Source organism: Tachysurus vachellii, chromosome 17 (assembly GCF_030014155.1).
Source record: "Tachysurus vachellii isolate PV-2020 chromosome 17, HZAU_Pvac_v1, whole genome shotgun sequence".
In the NCBI taxonomy this organism is placed as follows: domain Eukaryota; kingdom Metazoa; phylum Chordata; class Actinopteri; order Siluriformes; family Bagridae; genus Tachysurus; species Tachysurus vachellii.
Window position 1 is genome coordinate 4,982,612 of NC_083476.1, and position 19,930 is coordinate 5,002,541.

General features: G+C 37.7%; 1 protein-coding gene across 1 annotated transcript in view; it reads left to right on the forward strand.

Annotated features, from left to right (window-relative positions):
- Nucleotides 1-19,930, forward strand: part of mmp17a (matrix metallopeptidase 17a) — a 94,308-nt gene that overhangs the window by 69,982 nt on the left and 4,396 nt on the right. The window contains exons 4-9 of the mRNA XM_060890897.1: nt 1,771-2,057; nt 8,434-8,610; nt 12,522-12,624; nt 13,813-13,895; nt 14,893-15,045; nt 16,578-16,835. Coding sequence (XP_060746880.1) covers nt 1,771-2,057; nt 8,434-8,610; nt 12,522-12,624; nt 13,813-13,895; nt 14,893-15,045; nt 16,578-16,835 — 1,061 coding nt within the window. The remainder of the gene's footprint in view (nt 1-1,770; nt 2,058-8,433; nt 8,611-12,521; nt 12,625-13,812; nt 13,896-14,892; nt 15,046-16,577; nt 16,836-19,930) is intronic.

Consider the following 19,930-nt stretch of genomic DNA (forward strand, 5'->3'; position numbering starts at 1 on the left):
GTAAACCCTGCCAAAGGTGCCAAGTTAAGGGTCTTTGCAAAGTTAGCACAAATTTGTTTTGATTTTGATTGATGTGAACAAATAATAATAATTTAAAGCATTTTAACATAAGCCTTCATCCAAACAAAATTTGAAAAACATGAAGGTTCTGAATACATTCTGAATACAAGGTTATAAGACACTGTCAATCGTAATCACTGGTGAAGTCATGCAGAAAAGTGGCAAGGTGATACGGGTAATAGCTTTGTTGCTGATCCGACAGTGTTAACACTGTAAACATGGAACGCTTACTCTGCTCATCTCTAATGCAGAATAGGCTGCTGTTGACCTTGTAACACTGCTTTAAGCATCATCTCTGCATCTCCAGCAGACCTCCTCGCTTTCAAGTAACTGGCTGAGGGCATTTTCCTATTGTATCAGCATCCGAATTTACAGTTCATATCATCTGACTCAAGCTCAGTGCAATCCATTAACCTGGCATGTGTATTTATTTCACTTCAAGGGTATGGTTTCTCCTTGCTACCTGTTGAGCCAGTACCTGAAAATTAATTTTCCATTGATTCTTTCTCTGTCAGGTCGCAGGCTTCAAATTGCTTTTGGTGGAAGGGATTACGTTGTTTCTAAGGTACTTGGTCTCTAATAGGGGACTGTCTTATATTTAAACAAAGCAGAATACTGTCTTCTCAGAGGAAGAGAGCAAGTACAAAAAAAAAACCCACAAATCTTATTATCGCCTAATTCACATTTGGGTTGGCTCAGTTGACACAGTTTCAAAAAAATTGTCTTATGAGTTTACCGTGCTTTTATGTGTTTCTCAGTATCACTACTCTTATTTCTCTTTAAATACCGAGGCTAAAACCAATTTCTTTGTAGTATGTTTACTTATCCATGAAATGGAAAATGAAAATAAGATCAGACAATCATTCATGGAGGCATATTCAGTTACCACTTTATCCTGGATGGGGGCAGTGGATCCTGGGAACATGTTAATAGTTAGTGCAGTCTAGATGAGATCGGTGCAACATTTGAAGGAAGTGGTAGCTCATTGGTTAAGATGTTGGACTACCAATCAGAAAGGTGAGTGTTCAAATCCCAAGACCACTAAGATGCCCCTGCTGGGTCCGTGTGCAAGGACCTTAACCCTCAACTGCTAAGATGTATAAATTATATAAATGTAAGATATTCTGGATAAGATTATTTGCCAAATGCCATACATTTAAATGTTCCCAAGTGATGTGAGTTAATATTTAAAAGATCAAAACACTTGCTCAAATCTTTCTAGATTAATGTTATTTGGCACATCTACTGATAACAGCATTTGGTAGACAACCTTATCTAGAGAAACTTATATTTTATACAACTGACTGAGCAATTGAGGGTTGAGGGCCTTGCACAGGGGCTCAGCAGTGGCAGCTTGGTGGACCAAATCACACCTTTCTGATTGGTAGTCCAACACTTTAGCCACTAGGCTCTCCATTCAGCATTTAATTTGGGAGGAACGCAGATATCTGAGTGATAACTTATAAATAAGTTAATTGCTGAGCCGCTGTGTAAAATACAGTGTGTATAAATTGTAGCCAATACTAATACGGTACCAGAAAACTGGAGAACCCAGAGGAAACTCTCAAAGACATAAGGAATACACCTCACGCACCCCAAACTCATGATCAAATCAGGGAGATATAAGGCTGCAATGCTTCTCTCTGCACAAAGGTACCACTCTATTCTATATTAGCAGCAGTAACCTTATGGACTTTACTTTCTTTCCAGGGTGCGGACATTTCCCAAGGAGTCCGCCGTGCTCGGGAGGGAAACGGTTCGAGCCTTGATGTACTACGCTCTGAAGGTGTGGAGTGATATCACACCGCTCAACTTCCATGAGGTTGCAGGGAACAAGGCAGACATCCAGATTGACTTCACCAAAGCAGACCACAACGACGGCTACCCTTTCGATGGTCCGGGTGGTACCGTAGCCCACGCCTTTTTCCCAGGAGAACGCTTCACTGCAGGGGATACACACTTTGATGATGACGAGGCATGGACTTTCAGGTCTCCAGGTAAGGCCATATAAAAGGGGTTGTATAACATGGGTTGGATGAGGATTAGTGCATTCACTTAGATCTTGGGGTAACTGTTTTAGAACATAGTCTTTACACTACTCCAATACAATTTCTGTATGGGTCGAGTTGTTGCGTTTGCTGTCTCTCCATGATGCCATTGATCTGTATAGATTACCATTCATTTGGTAAAACCTGCAGATCTTTGACTTTAAACTGAGCTCTCATGTATTGCTCACTCCACTTTTCCTCTTTGATTTACATACATTATTATTTATTTAAGCACTGAAATTGATGAACAGTATTGAATTACATAGCACCAGCATGTGAAAGGCTTTTTTTTGTAGGCTTATTTTTATTAAATTGCAGTTCACGTAAATTTTAGCTTTTACATTTGGCAACAATTTAACTACTCTGAAGTATTCTGTATTATTTAGTTTAAGTGTGATGTGTGTTTGCCTCAAGTGGAATTCTGAGAACTGAGAAAATAAAGTCTTTGTTATCACTGCAACAAGCAAGCTGTATATCTATTAGTGTCCAAGCAACTCAAATCAAAATGGAATTCTATCAAAATTCATAGGCAATTATAAAGTCCAAAAACAAATTATTATTCTGTAAGCTCAAGCTGTTTGGGTTTATAGATTTCTTATTAAGCAATCTATTTAATCAATTAAAATATATAAACATTTTAAATAATTTATTATTTATTTTCTTTATTTAAAATATGAATTAATTCTATTATCTAACTATTTAATCAATTCAAGTACAAAAAAAAATATTATTTAAAATGGGGGAAAAAAACACATTTTCAATAATTTATTATTTATTTGCTGGATTTAAAATATTAATTAATTAATATCAATTTGTAACCATTCTGTGTATTCTATGAGATGTCAAATCTAATAAGATTTCATAAATATGAAATATATGTTCCTAGTTTGCAGACTTTTTAAGCACATTTTAAGCACTGTACCTACAGTAGTTATCTTTATCATCCATTCTGCCCTTTTAAGGCTGCAAGTAAACATGGATATTGATTGGCCCTGACCGGCTATGTTGCATATTTACTGTGGATGATTCCCTAGCTGATAGAAGCTCATAGAACTTTTTTTCAATGCATATTACAATAAAAAGGTAGGAGAAAAAAGAAATAATGAATATCAAATAATAATAATAATAATAATAATAATAATAATAATAATAATAATAGCAGCACAGGAAAAGAGGAAGTGATGAAGATATTTATGTGGTTAAATAATTTTTGACCAAAACGCCTACAGTACTGAGGTCACGACTTGTAATTTGAAATGCAGAAACTTTGCTTAAAAAAATAAGACTCGAGAAATAAATCCAATTTGCCCTGCTGCATGGAATAAAACCTTAAAGCATTTTAGAACTTTTTTTTTGACATTCACAAAGGTTTAAGGTTTAGTTTTTCAAACCAAAAAAGAAGTGAAAAGTTTGAGTCGAAGCCGGGTTTGTGACCTCATTTTGCTCCAACTAAACCATTTAAAGCAGTATTATGGAGTGTTTTATGTTGATAACAAGGCCTGGCTTTTTGGGTCTCCAGGTGGAGGTGTGAGACAGACTTTCTAACCTCATTTTGCTCATGGCAAAGCCATTTCAGTGCAGACCCCTGGAGGCAGCACTAGAGCAGCAGATGCACTTCTCCATCATCTGAGTACTTTATCCCTGTAGCTTGTACTTCTCAGAGTCGCATGACTCTGTGGGAAGGAAGGTGCTTGTTTTTGTATAGTCGCTGAATTTTCTGTGAGTTCTAGGGAATAGAGTCGCTACCCTCTTTGCATTTTTTTATTTTTTTTGTTGGCCTGCCTGAGGCCATATGCTCCCTGACAGATGTGAGGTCCGTGCTAATAATTCCCTGGATCAAGAAAGCATATGTTTGCATGTTGCGCCTGGCAAGTGTATGTCTGGAAACAGATAAAGGTTTGAACCGCACTTAATGTTAGTCTTCTACTGTAAGTAGTTACAAAAGCCTTAATCACTCCGGGTCAGTTTGTGTTAACTATTGTGCTAACTTAATTTTATCAATACAGAATTCTGTGTCATGCTTCCTGCATCCACACTGATATCTCATTTCTCGAGACTCATGTCTTTCAAGCCTCATTTGAGGCTCTCCGTATCCACTCTTCCAAGTAAATTCTCTAGATACCCGAAATTTGTAATTTTCAGAAAACAAATTACAAACATCTCCTTTCTGTTAATGTAGTAAATGCAGTTTAATGGCCACCGTAATAGCTTCTCTAGTCTCTAGTTCACCTCTCTGAGGACTCAAGTGTGCGTGAGGGTGTTTGCTAGGTCATTTTGTGGAGGTGATGTATGTCAAATGGGTTAAATAATCAAGTTAGGTTTCCCAGAGCTACTTTGGATCACTGGAAAAACCTTGTTTTCTGCATAATACATGGTGATTAGAGCAGTCTTGAACTTAGTTAACTAAGTTTATTGGAATTAAAATGTGTGTTTTTATGTTTGTACTGTCACTGAAGAGTTAATTGTCAGTGTCGGTCCCAAGCCTGCATAAAATTGGAGGGTTGCATCAGGAAGGGCATCTGGTGTAAAACCTGTGACAAATCAAATAGGCAGACGACGTGATTTCCTTTGGCGACCCCGAACAGAGAGCAGCTGAAATAACAACAACAACATTTTTATGTTTGTACGTAAATGAAAAGCAGAAATCCAGATGAACACTCAGATTTTGAGAAATGAGAAAAAAAAAAAAAGCAGAAGCTACAATGTCAGGGAGAGTTCATGTGGAAGAAAACTTGAGAAAAGAGGATACGTGAATCAGCTCTTCACCAGATAGAGGGATTATGAAAATTATTCCTCTTTTACAACCATAAACTATTTGTAGCTATATTCAGATTTAAACCCTAGATGGGTGTGGCTTAAACTGAATACTACTGTAATAGTTGCATTTTTTACTTTCTTTCTTTCTTTCTTTCTTTCTTTCTTTCTTTCTTTCTTTCTTTCTTTCTAATAAGCTTCAAAGTGCAAATCGTTGATTGAATCGTCTGGTTGACACACCTCTACTTCTACACCTTTCTACCCCCCAGCTTTATAGAGGACATTACTAGAACAGTCAATATGTATTTAACAGGTTCATAGAAGGTTGGAGTATAAATTTCCCTGAAAAAGATTTTCTTCTTCGGTTACTTTAAAAAAACATTAGTTTTAATAATGGCCTGTTTTAGAATATAATTACAAAGTTGTTTACACAACGTTTCTGCTTGCCCATTGGAAGGAAACCTTCAAAGTACTATGTAGATCCCTACAATAAGATCTTCCCCTTTCAGTATACAGTACAAAGTCACCTTAGAAACATATGCATGTTGTTAATGATTAAACCAATCCTAAGGGAAATTTGTAACTGGCTGTGTATACACCTTGGATGAGAGCTTTGTCCCTTGTATGGCACCGTACATACACACCTACTGTATGGAGCAGTTTATAATGGTTCACTTACTAATGTTTTTGAAGAACAAGTGTGAGAAGACCTGATGACCTTGAGGAAATCCATGCAGATTTGTCTATAGCATGTGAAACTCAGGATCGAACTAAGGACCGACGCTACTTCCGTGTTAAAACAATACTTTACCGTTTTCTCTCTAAGCATTCCTCAGCTTCCTTCGCTATTCATAAAACATCTTTGAAGCGTATTGTTCTTGGCAGGATGTAGGAACTTTTCCCCCATCGAGGACCATCTGCTAATGTGCATAATTACTTCTGAAGTGAAACGGAGCTCAAGCAGAAGTGCCTAATGTTAAACGCTCCATTTATGCTGGTAGGTGGCTCCTCGTTGATTGAATGGCAGCTGGAGTGCCCTATGGTGCAGGATTGACGTGCTCCTGTGGGTCACTTAAGCAGAGTAGCAGGATTGCTATGCTGTTTTTGACAGCATGCAAATAGCTTTTATTAATTATCTCTCCGGTTGCCCGCTAATGCGGACGGATGATTGCGGCCCAAAGAAAAGCCTCATTAAGCAGGTGTGTTTTTGATGACTTTTGCAATTTGGCACCAGTCTCTCATTTGTGTATGTGTGGGTGTGAGTGTGTGTGAGGGACATTGAGCCAGAGAGTGGGTAGAAGAAATTACACTCATCCATTATCACTTATATTACGTAGCTGTCAGTCCCTAGTGCTGGGGTGTTGGCTACTTTTCTGACTACCTTTAAAATGGATGGGAGTTCCAGTGTTTGTATGTGATCGCTGTGGCATTTAAAATTGAAAAAGCTACAATTATCAAACTACACGAAAAACTGAGAGAAGAGCCGAAGAAGTGACAAGGTGGTAATTCATATCCAAATAAATTGTGGATGCAGATTAATATACCGAGGTGACATTTCTCAAGGTCTGTTTTATAACCATGAAGTACTTAATACATGGCAATTATTAGATTTCAAATGAATGAGGCAGCATTGAAAATCAACTGAATTAGTCCGTTATGACTGCAAGAGGCTAATACTTCGTTCACGCTAGCAATCAACAGGCATTTTCTATGTAACACAGGAACAGTAACAGCAAATGGCAGAATACAAGCAATTCAGGTAACGTGTTGCTTTCTACCGTGTGTCCGCACTTTGAAAAATATTCACCATGTCACCTTTGAGGCTCTGTCAGAACCCGTATGCTCAGAGCTCCCCGACTGTGCAGCGACTCACACCGCTCTTTCCTAATCATCATCTGTTATACACGACACTATCTGTACCAGCAGAGACACCTTCATTTGGCATGTTGTGTGTCTCCTTTCCTCAGAGATACATCCCAAACAATGCGCTGCCAAGTGATCATTGAGAAGCTTCCTTGGGCATCTGACATGCACAAATACATGCCGAAGTGTCTCAATAGGAGCATCATTATATCAAAACTCCAGAGTCAGAGCAATTCTTCAGTCGTGTGTCTGACTTTTGGAGAGTGTGTCTGCCTGTAGATTAGAGCCTGCATTGTGCCCGTAAGTCATCCAGGAGACTTCTAGAGCTTTTGGTAAATTTAGTCTTTTGTGCCAAGGAACCGTTGAAGTGCCTGAAGCTCATACAAAATGCAAACTACAGGGGTTTCTGAAGATTACCTGATTTGCACATTTACATTGAGGTCTTTTTCAGCAAATCACCGCATTTATTTTACCACTCATATCTGTAAAGCTTCAAATATTCATATCAGAGTCTGTATTTGGATTGAAACCAGACATGGGCATTTTTTTTCTAAATGCTGAATAAACTGTGACAATATGATTCAGCTACATCATTCCAGTTCAGAATTTGTTTTTGGTTTTTTTTCCTGCATGGTTGACACTATTTTCTAAAAAAAAATGTAGTTTTCCAAAATATTAACAAGCTAAACTTTAACCACCGTGACCCTGACCAGGCAGTTACTAAGGATAAAGGAATCCATTTTGTAAATGCATTTTGCAGCATCTTTGTGCTGCATCCTTCATTCATTCATTCATTCATTTTCTACCGCTTATCCGAACTACCTCGGGTCACGGGGAGCCTGTGAATATCTCAGGCGTCATCGGGCATCAAGGCAGGATACACCCTGGACGGAGTGCCAACCCATCACAGGGCACACACACTCTCTTATTCACTCACTCAATCACACACTACGGACAATTTTCCAGAGATGCCAATCAACCTACCATGCATGTCTTTGGACCTGGGGAGGAAACCGGAGTACCAGGAGGAAATCCCTGAGGCACAGGGAGAACATGCAAACTCCACACACACAAGGTGGAGGCGGGAATCGTACCCCCAACCCTGGAGGTGTGAGGCGAACGTGCTAACCACTAAGCCACTGTGCCCCCTGCATCCTTCATATCTGATGAAACATCCTACTTATGTACTTTTTTTTTTGCAGCATTACAGACAGAAAGCAATATTCTAGACTCGAAACAAATACCTGTGAATTTTTTTCTAGAAAAAAAAATACTGTACCTTGTATGAGTATCTATTTGTGTCTGTTCGTTACACTGAATTTAATTATATTTGGTAACCCGTATACCGATTATAATATAATACATAATATAAAAGATCTATTTCTTTTATCCAGTCTATCCTCACATTTGATTGACAGTTTTCTTTCTGTATGATAATTACTGTATATTACATCCAGTGCCATTTAACAGAAAGCATTCATGTCTGATTGAACTTTTTACAACCATCAGAGATTAAAAACAGAGATTAATCTGAAAATAAAGAACTTTTAAAAATAAAGAAGGTGTTGCCACCATCAGATTCGAGCGCCTTCCGGTTTTGACTCTTATATCCAACTCTGAGTCCTGAATCATTATCCTGTGTTATTTTAAAGTGTAGCCGAGCGTAACGTCTTAATCCTGAAACTCTGTTAATGTTCTGTGTCTGCAGATTCTCATGGCATGGACCTGTTTGCTGTGGCAGTACACGAGTTTGGCCACGCCATCGGACTCGCACACACGTCTGCCATGGAGTCCATCATGCGTCCATACTACCAGGGGCCTGTTGGTGACCCACTCAAGTACGATCTCCCTTATGAAGACAAAGTCAGAGTCTGGCAGCTTTATGGTAAGGATTGTCATTACCATCGGCTTTCCTTCTCATTTTCAGACTCATGCAGATTGTTCACATCTTATAAATTTTAACCCACTTGCTCCTACGACCTACTTCGTTCCTTTTCCTTCATATGCACTAAAACTTTTGATGCCAGAAAACTAGTTCCTATTCTCCAAAGTTTCTAAGTTCTAATTAAAAATCTCTGTAACATTTTTTTGTGAATAAAACTGTATATACAGTTTATAACTGTATTATGTTTGTGTATAGGTTTGTAAATGATTCTTTGTAAGCATTTTTATAAAATGCTTAATTATGCATTACCGTGCAACCTTTATAGCTCGTAATAACCAATGAATAAATATAAAGTTTATAAATTATAACGTCTATTACCATTAAAAAAGAACCTTTAATCATTCAGTGCTCCTAAAAATAACTGGCAACCCGAGTACTGCTGGGATTTTTCTTGTTTTTGTCTAGGTTTTCTACATTGATTCTATTCTGTCTCCTGAACCTTTATATTTTTTCCTTCTTCCCTAATGTAGTTTAAACCAAAGACAGAATATCCTTTCTCAAAATTGGGCAATGAACCTCATGAGACTGGTTCCCACCTTCAGATTCCAGTACTGATGATGAGTTGAAGGTCAATAATGATGAGTTATTACAGGAGAAGGGGAAGGGACACATGGGACAGCCATCGCTGACCGACAAATACATTTTCTAATACATTTCTGCTAGACATAGAATGTCACATGGCTTTCTCCTTTTCTGTCCTCGGTAATTATTTAGAATAATCAGCGGATATTGTAGGTGACGCTGCCTCTCAGCAGACCTTTCCGAAAGCATTTAACACCTGCACCTGTGCTATGTGATGTGTAAAATGTTCAGGGTCAAAATGAATCTTATTCTAAAGCTTATTCCAGTAGCATGTTTTTGAATCGACGACACATCTGACGGCAAGTATTTGGGAGATCTGAGAAAAAGAGACATCAAGAGGAAAAGCCAGACAGACACGAGAAGAAAGTGCAAAAAATACTGTACAAATCTTAACCAAAGGTCATAAAGAACAAATTTAAAGTGTAAATACAAAAATCCATGAACTCTTTATATACTCTAAAATAGGAAGGGATCGGGAATTATACTGTATATTAGAGATTACGCTAGTATTCTGGTGGGCAAAACCTCTATAGACAAAGAGGGAGAATGTCCTGAATATGTTACAGCACCTCAAACAGTCCATATAATCACCATTAAAAAAAGATTTTCAGGATGAAAGGAAGAAGCAACCAATTGTCAGTAGACCAATTTACTGACACTTGCAGTAGATTCTATAGTAACTATTGTGTCAGGCCCCCGGATACGGTAGGAAGGAGACAGACCCGTAGGCAGGATAGCTTCAAATGAAAGGGGTTTAATACATAAGGAAAACAGACAAACATATCCACACGACACGGGGAACTAACGTTACTAAACTAAACTAAACTAAACTATTGAATCCGCGCTGCCATCGGCAACGCGGCTCACATATATACACACACAAGTCAATCACACGATGGGGAACAGGTGAAGAGACAGGGAGGAGCAGACGAAGGCGGGGCAGACACGTGACAATAACAAAAACATTAGCACGTGTCCAAAAGTCCGTGCTGATCCCTGACATATTGCACAATGACGATCCCGAACTTTCCTCAGAAGAAACGGCTAAAAGCCCTAAATATATGTCTCTGCCATGAATATTGTCGAAAATACTTTTATATTTTAGGATACTGGTGGTAAATCTTTTATATGAAACCACAGGATAGACACCATACATAATAAAATTCCCATGTCTGAGAACATAAGAGTTAAACCACCATAAAAACAGACCAGTTCCTAAAAAATGTTTATTGGTCCTCTAACAACACCTATGAAAAAGCACACTATATGGACATTTGGGCCAGAGACATGAGTCTTAGAATAGCACTGCAGACCTAAGAACAGATTTCTTTATATTAGAGTATTATTGATGTAATTAAATGGCGGTGCTGTGACAGATGGAGAGCTCTGGGATTTAATGGGCCGTCTCAAAGGCTCGGGCCGAACCTATCACAACTGAGCATGGCACTTCACCAGACACGGAGAGTGGAGGGAGGGAGAAAGAGAGAAAACAATAAGACTGGATGGATGGATGATGAGCTGCGAGATCCTGAGACCGCTGGTGAACTCAGGTTAAGCCGTTAACCCTTGCCATGGCACGGACTTTGTATTCGTTCAAATAATCGAATGTGACAGATAAAGTTTGTGTTTGAACAAAAGTTTGTGTGCATTACTCACGCTGATTAAGGAAAGGCCTCGATGAAAAAATCCTGATATGGTCGGCAATTAATGAGATCTAGCGGTGATCAGTTAGCCTGATTTCATTTACATAATGCCACCCAGTGCCTCCTGATATTCATTTGTTATTAGAAAAATTCATCAATTCGGTGGAGCATAATTACACGCTCCTAAAGCATGAAGAATGGCTAAATCAAATGTGCTGCCCTGCCTCCATGAATTTTTCTACTTCTGTTCTAAACGAGGAGCTGAAGTTGTGCGTTTTTAAGGCTGCTCAAATTCTGTGTGGAGGAAGACTGACGTGTTTATTCAGAAAAATCCAATAACCGTATAAAAAAGTTCATGGCTCGGGTCAGAACGCTGGCAGACAAAAATAGAGTAGGGTAGAGTCTCTACTCAGAAATAAATAGACTGATCGACTGATCAACACCAGAAGAAGTTATACTTTAGGGAATTAGATCAGCAAAATATATCCAGCGCAGTATTGCAGGAAATAGACAGTACAACAGAACTGCATCCTTATTTTACAAGAGGAAATATCGTTTTTTTAACATTCAGCCTTTTAGTCTTTGCCTGTATTCAGTCGATGTTCTTACTTAAGCTTTCCTGAGGAGCCTAGATTAGGTTTCCTGCGGAATTTAGATTATACAGATCATGCTTCCAATGTTGCCAGATTTTTTATTTTTAAGATAAGATAAGATCCCACAATCTTTATTTCCCACAATGGGGAAATTTCTCTGTTACAGCAGCAAAAAAAATAAAATAAAATAAAATAAAATATGGGGTATTTTATTTTATTTTATTATATATATTTATATTATTATTATTTATTTTATAGGGTATTTTATTTTATTTTAATTTATTTATTTATTTATTTATTTATTTATTTATTTATAAAGAATAAAAGAATAAAGACATAATATAAAATACAGTATATACAAAAACAAAAATGTAAAAAAAGAGTAGTAATTACAGTGAAGACATATTGCAGCATAGGTAATATTGCACATTTTTCAAAAATGTGCAATATTACATTATTAATAAAATAAATTATTAATAAAAAATGTTTTACCAATTACTTTAAACTTTAAGGACACAAGGAACCTAAAAACATAGGAAAATGTGAACTAAAGTATTACATGCCTTTTGTTTTCTTTGCCATCAAATATAATATGGTGGAGCATAAAAGCGAATATTTTTAAAAAAATAAAAACTAATATAATGCAAGTCTAGTATATTATCGGTATATTTCTGCATGTGTAGGTATAAGCATCACGGTAATAGCTGTAATTATGGTTTAATTTAAATTTTATGTATTGTTCTATTTTGCTTGAGACATGCCTGTTTTACTTTACAAGCTTACAAGTTGTGTAACTTCTGAAAGCGCTACGTTCACATTACCTCAGTTATACATGCTTAACTGAAATCCCACCAAACAGCCCACCAAAGTAGGACTAATTACCTGTCATGGCAACAGAAACACCAACAGGAAGCTTCAACCATATAAGGAACGCGACGAGGGAAACTGGACAGACAAACAGCGCATATTATGGGAAACGATCAGGGACATAAGTTTTGTTGTTATCCTCTGACTTGGGACGATTTTCTCTCAGGTGTTCGGGACTCGGTCTCACACACGGCTCGTCCAGATGGTGTGTTTCATACCGATGATCCACCTGTTCTAATGGACCTGCCAGAAAACAAATCCACAGTGCCGTGAGTACGACTCAACATTTACACATAGAGACAGATGTAGACTTTCACAATCGCATGCCTTGAAGCTAAAGGAGAAATCCTTCCTGAGCAACCTGTTTATTTTAATACACTGATACGCGGTATTTACAAGATTTACTTCGTAATGAAATTCTAAGTCGACATGTTGGTCTGTTTCCATTTTTTTCATTACCTACATGCCATGGTTGATCATAGCCTCAAAGAGAGCGATGCAGCAGAGCTTTAGTCCTTTAGTTCGTCCTGCTTCATCACCTGTACACAACGTGTAAACAGCTTAGGTTCTGGTTCAAACTTTATCATCCATGCCAATATCTTCATAAGCACCATCTCATGACTCGTTAACTAGCTGACCTGAGTCTCTGCCGTACCAAACTAGTTGACTCGAGTCTCTTTCTCAATTGACTCAACTTTGCTGTCTCAACTGTTCCTATGTTGGCTTCTTATAACATTTAATGTTGCTGAGACATGTAAAGCATAAGCAGTAGCTCTTGTTCTTCTAAAATAATTTTTCAAAAAAATTATGCGCCAGAACCTAGTTGAAAGCTATTTCAATGCATTAGTTTCAGGGTGGACTTTTCCTTTAAAAAAAGATAAGCAGCTGTCAGAACGAAGCAAATAAAAGGTTTAATCCTTGTCTCGCTATCGGCTGGCACTCGGCCCGTCGAGACCCTCTTCTATATCTTCATTTCTTTTTCCTTCCATCTTCACAGCTGGTGGGTGAATAAAGTTGGATTAATCCAAACTAAGGTCTATAATATTTTTATCCCTGAGAGATTTCTTAATAAGCTATGAATGAAGATCTTCGTTAATAAGGTGCACAGAAAAGAAAGCCATAATCCTGGTATCATTAACAAAGCAAACACGACGAGTCATATACCGAGAGATAACGCATGCAAAAGCCCTTTTTTGCATGTAGGTGATAACATCTCCCTTTAAATTTTGATCAATCATGCTGCCTGGGCAAATATAGCAAGCTTGAAATGAATGCACACTTGACTGCACAATTGCACACACTTACACACCCAGGCACTGTTTATAGCACAAGAGATCAATTGAAAAAAAAGCCTGTATATTCTTCACTGTCATCTGATAGCAAGCAATGCCTTTGGTGTTTTTTTCTTTCTCATTTGTTCTTTTTCTTTTTCTGCTTTTTTTCTTGCCATCTTTCAGGCCAGCACGCGATGCCCCTGACAGATGTACCAGTCACTTTGATGCAGTGGCTCAAATCCGAGGGGAGGCCTTCTTTTTCAAAGGTAAAGTCTCAAACTGGAGGACAGTCTCACAATCGATACAAACTCGTAACTGAGTGGCACGTCCTCGCTTTGTGCACAGTTGCTGTCCAAAGACATCAATTTCATGATCAGACGAATTAGAAAGGATGGTTTGGCGGTATGTAAGGAGTAAAGCATGACAGGGCATGCTGATATAGGTAAAAAAAAACAAAAAAAATGACTGCGTGGTGTAATGCAACCTGACAGGAAGTGGGGTTACACTTATCATTACAAACCTGCCTATTTTCCTATAACACATCCCACATCCCAGATCTTTTATTTTATTTATATGACAAACAATGTCCTCTTTATTATAAAACTAAAAGTAATTTAAAGTACTTTTTTAAACAATTTATGGTTACATATTTTGCCATGATATCATCCTGTTATCACTTATGTCACTTATGCAACTTTAAAATTATGTAATAAACTCATGGAATTATGTAATATGTCATGTTGAAAAAATGTCATGGTATGTTGTATTGAAAAAAATACTTTTAAGGTTTAATAGAAAGCATTGACACTGGAGACTATATATATATATATATATATATATATATATATATATATACATATATATATATATATATATATATATATATATATATATATATATGTGTGTGTGTGTGTATATATATATATATATATATATATATATATATATATCCTCTGTTGGATAACAATACACAAAGTTTTAGTGGTTGAGGATAAATTTCAAATCCTAGATGCTTTTGAACAAGCACTCGGGGCCTCTCAGAGATAAAATAGTAAAAATCACACCTTAAACCTTGGTTGTCTCCTTTCATATGAGCCCTTAAGCATCACTGTTCAGCATTGTCTGACTAATCAGACTCCTGTAACAGACTCCAGCATCGCTGTGCTATAAAAACTAATGTGAGCAATGACTGAAGCTTTAAAACAGCAGAAATCCACATAATGGTATGTCAGGTTAAATTCGGCTGTTTTTTTTTTTTTTAAGGGAAGTATTTTTGGCGACTGACTCGGGATAAGCACCTGGTGTCGTTGAGACCGACTCAGATCCATCGCTTCTGGAGAGGTCTGCCTGCTAACCTGGATAGCATCGATGCTGTGTATGAGAGACCCGGAGACCATAAGATCGTCTTTTTTAAAGGTCTGTCTTGTGATCTCTTAACAAAAAACTGTAATGAGTGTAACTGACATCATAAATGATACAAAATCACTGTTGACGTCTGTGAAAAGAATAACATGGATTTAATACTGCGTCATATGAAAATGTATTGTATAGTGTTTTTTTTTCTTTTTTTACTATATTTGGTTACGTAGTCGATATTTTGGGTTTCAGTTTGTCTTAGGGTTTTCTTTGTCCATTGGGCAATTTTTTGCCAACCCTATTAGCTAAACACACCTATTTAGCTAATTAGCTTATCTCATTTCTTTATTTGACGATGACTGTGTTTATGGAACTCGCCAATATCGACTTGAGTAACCAACTTAGTATTAATCAATAATGGACATCAACAAACATTTTATTTAGCCCAGTTTACTTAAATGATTGTTATAAAAACCACTTAAGTGCAGAGGTGTATTTATGTGTTTAGTCTACAAAGCTTTTTTATAGTGCTAATTTGAAATAAAATGCGTTAGCTAGCTAAATTTCTAGTTAGCAATCCTGTTTCATTAGTGTTTTAAAGTAAAGTATTTTGTTTTTAATTCCATTGGAATGAACAGTGGTGTCAGGGACGCGGGATAAAACAGACCCAAATGCAGGATAGCTAAAAAAAACAGGATTTAATAACTTAAAAACATGAAACATGGACAAGGGAGTTTTTCCTTGCCACTGCTGCCTGTCACCTCATACTTGCTCATTGGGGATAAATACACATACATACATACATACATACATACATACATACATACATACATACATCTTGAATCTTTATTATATTAATTCTTTATATTTCTCCTTATGTTTACCTTCTGCTCTATGTTTATGTTCTGTAAAGCTGCTTTGAGACAATGTCCATTGTAAAATGCGCTATACAAATAAACTCGAATTGAATTGAATCGAACAAGGACAAAACCAGACACGACTAGAACGAAGACAACAGCAGAGGATTCCTCTCTGCTTAAGGCAACATGGCTCGACTAAATACTAATCACAATTAGACACATGAGGAACAGGTGTGACAGAACAGGGCAGACACGTGACAAAACAGAAACAAAAGCACGTGGCCAAAGTCCGGGCTGAGTCCTGACAAGTGGAATAGCTAATAGTCGTAGGTTATCAAAAACAACATCCAAGATCTCTTACGTTCAGTCAGCAATGTCTGTAGTTGCTGCTCTGTGTTACTACCAAGGAATGTTTGTAGGATTTATCAGGTTAATTGTATTGTAAGAAGATGTTGCAGTTCCTTTTCTTGATATTTTCATGAGCTCCATTAGCAGTCTGTCATTCTCTCGTTACTTGTGAATGATACTGATCTAGTATTCTAGTTTTCTGTACTTCCTGTAGATGTGAAGTACTGGGTATTCAAGTCCAACATACTGTACCAGCTAAGAGCTGTGATTTTCAGTCGGCTACTATTGTCTCTTTCTATTTTTTTTTCTAGCTCTTGTTACTGCATCGGTTGCTGCTCTGTTTGATGCTAGTGCTGATGTTCTAGTTATCTGTAATTCCTTTAGGAGTGAAGTACTGGGTGTTCAAAGACAACAACGTGGAGGAAGGCTACCCACGGCCCATCAGTGATTTCGGCCTGCCCATGGAGGGCGTAGATGCTGTCTTCGTCTGGCTTCATAACGACAAGACATACTTCTTTAAGGACAACCATTACTGGCGCTATGACGACCACCTGCGAAACATGGACCAGGGCTACCCAAAAGACACAACGTTATGGAAAGGGATTCCATCACAGCTGGATGACGCCATGCGCTGGTCTGACGGTGAGTGTTGTCGTTGTTATTTTTATTTTTTTTTTTGGGTTATTTCTTTATTTCAGCCCACTCTCAGTTTGACAACTGTGAAATCCACAGCAGACTTCCCTTTGTTCTCTCGTCCCTAGACGTCTCTGAAACAACCACACATGGCATTCCTTTCATCCCTTTGTATTATAGAGAGAATACATTTCGAGACATACATTATAGACCCTATTGGTTTTCCTTAAAAAGGTGCATTAAAACAGTTTCCTTCTGTATTCCTATATAGCGTTATGATTTATTGAAATCATTAAATATTTATGCAGTTAAATTTGTATTCGTCACACTAAGAATTAACATAAAGTGACGCCTGTGGGACTTAGTGCAGCTCGCTGTGCATTCCAGCAGTGAGTCTTGATGATGCTTGTGGGAGTAGATTATAAAAATAAAAATATATATATCTGTGCATTATTTTTAAAGCAGAATTCGTTTAGTAGTCAAGGAGCTTATTCAGCTTTCTTGGAAACTTGGTTATGGACTTAAAATATTTAAGAAAGTAAGAAAATTCCATTAGTATTCATAGGGCAAGAACTACTACACTGAACTTTGCCTACAAAGCCAAAAATGGACCAGCTTCCTCTTACCTCAAGGCTCTTATCACTCCTCACACTGCACCTTGCTCCCTCAGAGCTTTTAGCACTGCTCAACTGGTCCCACCATCTCTGAGGGTAAGAGGTAGGTATACAGCAAGACGCTTTTCGGTTCTGACACCGAGGTGGTGGAATGAACTTCCCCTAGACTTCCGAACTTTAAATGATGGGTGAAGACCTACCTCTTCCTGAAACACTTCAGCTAGCATTTTCACTGTTTGTTTTATGTGTATATTATACGAAAATAAATTAAAAAAAACCCAAACAGAGTTTTAGGTTGATGGTATCCTAATTCTGTAACCTAGTGAACCAGTGTTAATGTATACATCAATAGAGACATAAGAGCACTTTTGTACATCACTCTGGATAAGAGCATCTGCCAAATATCGTAAATGTAAATGTAAATGTACACGTTACAAAAAAAGACGTTACAGTCTACCGCTCAAAAGATCGAAAGCAGTGATGATGTAAAATAGGAAATATTACTGAGCATGGTGTTGTAGAAATATAATCTACTTATAGAATAAAAAGAATTATCAGTGAGATGCTTCTACCAAGATGAATCATTTTCCTATAACAATTATTGCAATTCTATTATTATTATTATTTTTAATTGTCTGTCCTACTCCTCCTTAGATTGTGCATATAAATTAACTAAATTTAAGAATGAATAGAAACACTACATGCTGACCACATGATCCACTGACACGGAGCAGCTGAAAGAACAACAAAAACATAATTACAGCTGTCATGACTGTCAGATCAACACCTTCAGACTAATCGGATCGGATAATTTAAAATCACCGTGGTACGAAATATGGATAAAAAAGCCGATAAGGTTTCCTTCTAGAACCACTCACTCACTCTCACTCATTTTCTACCGCTTATCCGAACTATCTCGGGTCATGGGGTGCCTGTGCCTATCTCAGGCATCATTGGGCATCAAGGCAGGATACCCTGGACGGAGTGCCAACCCATCACAGGGCACACACACTCTCATTCACTCACGCAATCACACGCTACGGACAATTTTCCAGAGATGCCAATCAACCTACCATGCATGTCTTTGGACCGGGGGAGGAAACCGGAGTACCCGGAGGAAACCCCCGAGGCTCGGGGAGAACATGCAAACTACACACACACAAGGCGGAGGCGGGAATCGAACCCCCAACCCTGGAGGTGTGAGGCGAAAAGTTAACATAATTGTTAACTTTGCTCGTTGATCGCTAGCTACAGTAGCTAGCAGACATGACTGCTGACTAAAGTTGACTCCCCTTAGCATAGACAGTACCCCATTTCAGTGCAGTTTTTTTCTTTTTTACGTTTTTTAAGTTTGTGTTGTTTATGTAGGCAGAAAAATGTTAGAGGATGCATTAACTATTTTTCTGACAGAGTGAAGGAAAACAACTTCCCCCATAGATTCATCCATCACAGCTGTTGTCAACATTAAAAGTATAGTCAGCGATTTTGACAGAAATTGGCTGAAACTAGCTGTTTAGGAACACAAAGTCCATGAACAAAAAAAAGTCACGTCCTAAAGAGGTTTCGGAGCAATGTGCCATATACGCATAACGTGATTGACACACAGTACAGAAGACACCTTGTCTCAAATGGCTGGAAGTCTGTGATCCACAGGATTTATTTCTTTCCATTGCATAAACCGTAGAACACCACAGAGACCTACATTTCTCCTCTAAACAGATGTTTTATTAACAGTGGGGATCAGGAGGGGAACGGTGCCAAAAATGACAAAATGTTGCTAAGTTCTTGCTGCAGAATTGCTGCTGAGAGCAGCTTGATGTTTTAAAACTTGCAGTGTTTATGATTTTTTAGAACAGTGATAATGTCCCTGGGTGAAAAAGACTGGAAACAGGAAGTAGTAGAAAGTGAAAGCTCGTAGGCTTTTTGTTGTTGTTGTTGTTGTTGTTAGGTAAAATTGTGGCACTTTAACTGGGATAAAAGTGGTTTGAAAAATATTCTTACGGGAAACGTGAATTAATATTGAAAAACTTGTTACCAGTTAATTCTTCACATAATACCGGAGGCGATTATACGATTCAAAGGGTTTGGATGCTGTAAGCAGATCTTAGAAGTGTGCCTTGTTTTAACCCAAGCCAAACAAGTTATTTGAACTCATATCAGTAGTAATCCACATGGGGAAAAACATCCATCGTAAAGCATCCAATCTTTATATTTACATAAATACATATTAAACACTTGTACATATACTGTACACATTAACCGTAAATATAACAAGACTTGAGCTTAATACAAATGTAGTCTAATGATAAGACTGTGAAATAGTAGACAAACTAATCAAGGATTAACACAGAACAGGCGAATAAACTCAAGTAACAAACCAAGGACATGAGAGGACAGGACAGAGGTGGAGAAAAAAAAGAATAATAATAACAAGCACATGGAGTTGGTTGCCATGGGAACAGGCAAAATTAACAAGCTACTAGAGAGACA